Source organism: Juglans microcarpa x Juglans regia, chromosome 2D (assembly GCF_004785595.1).
Source record: "Juglans microcarpa x Juglans regia isolate MS1-56 chromosome 2D, Jm3101_v1.0, whole genome shotgun sequence".
Taxonomy (NCBI): Eukaryota; Viridiplantae; Streptophyta; class Magnoliopsida; order Fagales; family Juglandaceae; genus Juglans; species Juglans microcarpa x Juglans regia.
This window is the reverse complement of record NC_054596.1, coordinates 10376632-10383913: the sequence shown is the minus strand read 5'-3', so window position 1 is coordinate 10383913 and position 7282 is coordinate 10376632. Positions and strand designations below refer to the sequence as shown.

The 7282-nt window shown below is 33.1% G+C and overlaps 1 protein-coding gene across 1 annotated transcript; it reads right to left on the bottom strand.

The window, feature by feature from the left end:
* Positions 1–452: 452 nt before the first annotated feature.
* Positions 453–3501, bottom strand: LOC121249236 (wall-associated receptor kinase-like 8). Its single transcript, XM_041147951.1, has 3 exons — positions 2604–3501; positions 2323–2430; positions 453–1657 (listed from the first exon to the last, which is right to left on the bottom strand). The coding sequence occupies exons 1-3, from the start codon at positions 3499–3501 to the stop codon at positions 453–455; spliced, it is 2211 nt and encodes a 736-aa protein (XP_041003885.1).
* Between the last annotated feature and the right edge of the window lie 3781 nt (positions 3502–7282).

Genomic DNA, 7282 nt, shown 5'->3' with positions numbered 1-7282 from the left:
GAAGGGAAGAATTCTCTTTGTGACTATACATTCAATAAGAAAACCATTCAGTATTTATAGCTAGGAACTATACACAGATTTCAATATTATACATGAATTGAAACAAAATGGATGATGACTTTCTTGGATATTATTTTGGCAATCTACATTGAGAAAAAAAATTGTTGAAAAATTTAGCACGCATAATTGAATAATTTTATTCAATGAATGAACAATGATTAGCTCAATTAGAAAACATGTAATTTTTATTATATATTTGGAGTTATATATGTCATACCTTTTATACAAATTTTTACACGTACCTTAACCTCCGAATATTAGATTTCTATAGGTAGCTAATTAGTCCCTGGTCATGCATATAAAAAACCAACCAAATATTAGATCATGTGAATTCGAATTCATAGAAAGATTCAATGAGATAAATTAAAGAGCTTATATAATATCCACCCTAACTAGGACGATAAAAATGGGTGGGAATCCATAAATGAGGTTACCCCAGTACTATCCGTACAAGTCATTTTTGATTTAGAAGTATCACATGATTGAATGTAAACTTCACTTCTGACAAATTCAATCTCTTCGTTATAATCTTGCTCCAGATTGGAAGCATTTCGGGACATTTGAATTGCCTCTAACTCCATTGTGACCTCTTTCATTGTAGGCCGATTCCTTCCGTTCCAATACACGCATCTTTTTACAAGGTCTGCAACCAATACAATCTCCGGCTTTTTAGCTTCTTTCAAAACTTGATTATCAAGAATATCAAACAGAATATTCTCTTCCATTGAACTAATGATATATGAGGCTAAACTTTTGGTAGCTGGAGACCTTGTTGAAGAGACCGCTTTTTCTCCAGTTAAGAGCTCCGCAAGAACAACACCAAAACTATAAACATCACTCTTTTCTGTAAATTGGCCTGATCGAAAATATTCGGGATCTATGTATCCAAAAGTTCCATGCACTAATGTGCTCAAATGGGTTTGATCAATAGCAATAGATCTTGAAATCCCAAAGTCTGCTACTTTCGCTATGTGCTTACCATCTAAGAGTATATTTAAAGACTTGATGTCCCGATGATAAATGGGTGACGAAGCAACTGAATGTAAGTAAAAGAGAGCTCCTGCAACTTCTGTAGCAATTCGCAAACGCATATCCCATGTTAGTGGAAACTCCTCATTTTGGTCACTGAGGTATTGGAAAAGAGTCCCATTAGGAACATATTCATAAACCAGCAGTGGAACTTCTGTTTCCAAACAACATCCAAGTAGCTTAACCACATTCCTATGATTAATTCCTGAAAGGATGACAACTTCATTAATGAACTCTTTGAGTTTTCCTTCATCCATCACTTTGGATTTTTTTATTGCAACGATTCTTCCATCTGCCAACATGCCTTTGTAAACAGTGCCTTGACCTCCTTGTCCAAGTATTCTATTTACATGAAAATAGTTAGTGGCCATCTCCAATTCTTTTTGATTAAACAATTTAGTGTTTTCAACATTGGCTTCCGTCATGGATAATTGTTGTTGTAATAATAATCCACCATTTCGTTGGAAGAGCTTCTCCCTTTGTTTCATCCTCTTCCTTTTCTTGATCACCTTGTATGACCACCATCCACCACAAATCAGAAATAATGCTCCAAGGCTTGTGCTAATACCTGCTCAACTCAATGGAATAGGAAATATTGTTGCTCCTTGTGCAGTAAAAATTATATATGGTAATAAATTGAATGAGAACAGTGACTTAAATTAGAAAGATATCTTCTCCAAATAATATATGATCTCGATCATACGCATAGTATATAACATATATATATATATTTAAATATATATATATATATATATATATATATATATATTGGCAATTCCCACGCATACAGCATCATATCTACTGTTAAAATCTCACAAGAATATTTTTGTCAAACAGCTAGCTTTGATTAAAGGGGAATAATTTGAACCTCACTCAGGACAGTATACCTTCAAAAGACTACCTGCATGCAGACGCAACTAGAGTTCAAATTAAGAATCTAATTTAAGATTGTTTTTACCAAAATGATGTTCTTTCACTTAACTTAGTCAGAAATAATAAAATGGGGTAGATTAAACGACCGTCCCTGGCCTCTCAGGAATTTGCTAGGTCCCTTAATTACATGCCGGTCATATACCAATAAGTTTTTTCAAAATTTTTTTAAAAAACAAAAAAGAAAACTTGACAGATCAATATTATTATATAATAGTAATAATAGTACTTAATTAACTATGAAAATCTCTTCCTCCATTCATTCATTGCAGGTTTGACAGATTAAAAAGTAGACGTACGTACCTATAATTATCGAATTTATAGTGTCTGTACAATGGTAACCCCCATCAGTATTTTTACATCGAGAATCAGTACAACGATTGAGCTCTGGATTTTCACATTCGTCAATATCTGGCATTAAAAATCAGAAAATACACGGCAGGAATATTATTATTTACATTAATTTATAACAATTTTTACAAGCTTAATTAAAATCATGCATCATCATGGAACTATATATACCGATAAAAGAAGATCTTAATAAATGAGATCGATATTCAAGATCGAGAGGAATTAATATATACCTTGACATCCATGAAGTTGAGGAAGATAGGGATTTCCGTTGTAGCCTGGAGCACAAGCACATGTATAGGTGGAGATAGTGAAGTTGTGATTACCCAACATAGTAGGATAGTGGAGATCACAGCGGTACTGCTTGCGACCATGGAAAAGTTTTGAAGGGAATTTATTGCGATCAATCCCCCATTTCAATACCACTGGAACAGATAATTTTGGGTATAGAATTGTGAAATTTTTCTCGAACCAATTTTTTTCAACCAAGAACGCATAGTTGCATTCTGATGACGATCCATTAATACTGGAATTATTTTTGGGCTCAATAGTTGTAATGAAAGAGTTGAGATCGTAAGGGATTTCAGTTTGGCAGCAGTTAGATCTGCCATCACAACCGCGACTTCCATTGATGAACTCAGCTTTTTCACATGGCGACTTGCACCCACCAAAACTAATGCGTTCATCCAGCGACCACATCGAGGCAGAGTTGTTGCAACCCATGGCAATGAAGATGTTGTTGTTCTCCGAGAAGGCGAAAGGACTTTTTTCAAACTCCATATTGTTCTTGGCCGTTGGACCATTAGTACTACAACTCGCAGATACGTTATAGTTAACGGTAAGGGTACTAGCTCGTGAGGAAATACCTAGCACCTCCAGGCGGCCTTTGATGCTCTTCAACAAAGGCTTGTGAGTAGTAGTGCTGCCGAAAGATTCCGTTTCACAAACAATTTCAAACCAAGGGTCAAGATAGCAATAATCAGCTCCAATTCCAAAAGGGTAAGGAATGCGAACACTCCCGCAGAACTCTTGGCATCCATCTTTAGTAAATAGCGTTGATGCAGGTTGTGCAAATGAATTAAATGAAGACAAAAAGAAAATGCTCTGAATTAGCACCAAACGCACTACCATCTTTCTGATCTCTATGATCGATGATGATTGATATATCATGGGATCAGATGTTGTACTGGTGAAGCTATATATAGGGTCTTGCATGGTATCATGAGAAACTATTTGTTGTGGGAATTAATTGGTGAATATTGAAATTAATTACTTGGTTATTACAATGATCATTAAGAATCACTGTACATCAAAGTAGCTTTTGAGATTGCCGGCCATTAGTCCTTTTTTATATGTCGAAACGGGAATTCTATCGATCGTGCAAATTGAATGAGTGATCAGCTGATAAGCCTCGATCGATAATTATAATTAGCGGCCAATAGAAGTAGTTGCTTTTGTTATGATAAAAAAAAAAGTTATTTTGCATGTTTAGTCATTGGCCTTAAGCAATCATATCGTGCACGACATGCTTTATAAACGGTTCAAAGTTTACATATACTATATAAATTCCTTGCACATAATTTTTGTATCAATTTTTTTTAAAACTAGTGCCCTAATCTTCTTTGTTTTTTATTTTTTAAACTATTTAAAGGTGGTGCGGCCTAGCAGCCTTTTTTTTTTTTACCAAAAATTACAAACAAATAAAATCAATATTGTATTTAAAGTAGCTTTATATTTGATTAAAAAAAGTAGCTTTATATTTTATTTTTTAAAGAGGGGCAGAAACCAAAGACCTTCATGAAAAAGTAGGGAAAAAATATCTCAGCCTAAAGCTAAATCCATTAAAATACCTATTAGACCCCAAAATATCATCACAATAGATTAATTAAATTTTAAATAATTAGAATTTAGTTACAGTAAGTTCTAAAATATTTTTTAAATTTAAAGACTGTAAATAGACCAAATATATATTTTATCATTTATTTCTCTCTCTCACAGCTAACTTCTTCGACTTCCCTCTCAAAAAACCAGAAAGTTCTTCACCACCGCACCCCTGCACCACCGCTTCTATGTCTCGCCACAGCTCTCTTCTCTGTGAACAACTCAGAAAAAAATGCGAACCAGGGCCGAGTCGAAGCGACCAAAACAATCTCCAGGTAACTATTTCTCTAGGCTCTTCCCATGTAATATATTTTCGCATTTTCTTCTCTGGGATCTGCTAAAATAAAGGACAATAGAAGAAATTGCAGAGAAATTTATATTTACTTATGTTTATTGTTGGTTTGGTTTCCGGAAAGTGAAGAAAGCCGAATTCACCTAAACCAATTTGTTGTCTTATGTTTTCTTGAACGAGGGTCGATTGGCTTTCCCCGGGAATGAGTACGAGATTAAAAACGAAAAAGACGTTACATTTGCACTAAAAAAAAAATTGTGGGGAATGAAGTGAAACTGAAATTTTACATTCGCACTATGGGACTGGGCAGCCACTATGTAGTAGACTCTTTTGTGCTGATTTTATGTATGTATTTTGTGGAGACTTATTTTATATTATTTTATTATTATATAATGAAAAAATATTTATTTTAATGTGAAGACTTATGTTAATGGAATAGTTAAAAGTCAAATTCATCTTCTATTTATCAAAAGTATCCTTTAGTTTTGGCTAATCCTTTGAGGATACTCAGGACATAGAAAACAAGATCATGTTTACGACTCATTTCCACTTACCAATTGGTCTTGTTTGTTTTCACAATTACTCTCAACTCATCTCATTTAATCATTACAATTTTTTCAAATTTTCACATAAAATAAAATAAACAATTTAACTTTTTCAAATTTCAAAACAAAAATAATATTAAAAAATAGATTTTAATAATATTTTATTTAATTTTTAACTTTAAATTTATCTCATATGTGAAAACAAACGAAGCGGGATGATGTGTAAATATAAAAATCCATTTCCACCGACCAATTAAAGTTGTAAATATGAAAATCCTGGCAATTTTATTAAGAGAGACGCTATAGGCCAGATGAAGTGGAAAAGCCACTTTTACACCTTCCAATGATAAATGAGCGCGCCAACAAATTTCCATTATCTTTACCGTATATTCACATACAATTTATAGAACTCACTTATTACGTCTCCTCTCAAATCCGTGACTCTCTCCATCCTCAAGCCAGTCTCTCTCTAAGCCCGTCTCTCTTCCCTCAAAATAGAAAGGGATAATATGGGAAGGAAAAAGAAAATGCAATATTTTTGTTGGATTCGGTTCCAGCCCTTCGTTCCTAGGCCAAAACCCAAAACCTAGACGCACTGTTATTGACTTCATAAAAAAGAAATGGAAGTGATCAGTGATGGTACCTAAATACCATCCTATACAAGATAGAAAGAGTATCAGGCTCCGAAATCCACCAGTAATGGCCGCTCTTGATGTGATTTCTAAGCGGAAACCCGGCGGAGACAATAGGTGTGAGGGCCAAAAGCCAAAACTTTCTTCCAATTTCACAGCCCAAAAGCCATATCTGGATGCAAAAGATACCAACTTCAAAGGTTTTCAGCCATTTTATGAATATTCAGATGTGTTTTTTTGGCTATGGTGCAGAGAAGAGGGCGCTAAACACGGAGACGAGAGTTGGGAGATGAGACTTGTAATTGAGTTTTAGGTTGTGTTTGGATATTGAATTGAGATGATAAAATATTGTTAGAATATTATTTTTTAATATTATTATTATTTTGTGATTTGAAAAAGTTGAATTGTTTATTCCCTGCAAGAAATCAGACTTTTTCCAACGCTTAAAATCGTCGCAAATAACCCTGCTAATCGTTGCAATTGATTATTTGCAGCGATTTTTAATTCGCTGCCTATTCGACGAAATTAAAGTGTCATTTTTTATCAATTTCTGCGATAGGAAAAAATCATCACAACAAACAACTATTTTCGGTGATTTTTGTCCGTCACAACTGTACCAAAAATCGACGAAAATGACCTTTCCATTTATCATTAAATAGTTGAAAAAAGTTAATTGCAATGATATATCATCGCAAAAAGTATTAAAATCACAGCAATAGTCATTATTTTTCCCAGCGATTTCAGTTATCGTCGCGATAACTCATTTCTAGCTGGGTAACTATCGCCCAAAAAAGCATTTCCTGCGAGTAAAGGTCGCCACAAATAAGAATATGCGACAAAATATTATTTGCGGCGACCTTTATTTGCGACGATTTAATTTGTGACGATCTAAAAATCAGTGAAAAAAGCCTAATTTCTTGTAGTGATTATATTTTGTATTAGAATTTGAAAACATTATAATAATGAATTGAGATTAGTTTAAGAACCAAACGAAGCGGCTCTATCTTCAAAAGCAATGAGAGCATGAGGTGTCAGCCTCTTGTTGAACAGTGTAAAAAAGGATTTTACACCGAACTAGTTTTGAAGATATTTTCTTTTATGATTTGTTTTCGCAGATGAATTGAGATGAGATGAGATGGGTTAAGATAAAAGTTTAAAGTTGAATAAAATATTGTTAGTATATATTTTTTTAATATTATTTTTGTTTTAAAATTTTAAAAAAAATTAAAGTGTTTATTTAATTTGTGTGAAAATTTAAAAAAGTTATAATGATTAAATGAGATGAGAAGAGAATGATTGTATAAACAAACGAGATGCTAATATTAATCTTAAGTTGCGTTTGGATGTTGAACTGAGTTAACTTGAGTTGAGATGATAAAATATTATTAGAATATTATTTTTTAATGTTATTATTATTTTAGAATTTGAAAAAATTAAATTGTTTATTATATTTTGTATTAAGATTTGAAAATATTGTAATAATGAGTTGCGATAAGTTTAGGAATCAAACAAAAGTACAAAGTGATCATTAAAGGTGGTTTGAACTCGGTTGAAAAGACTCA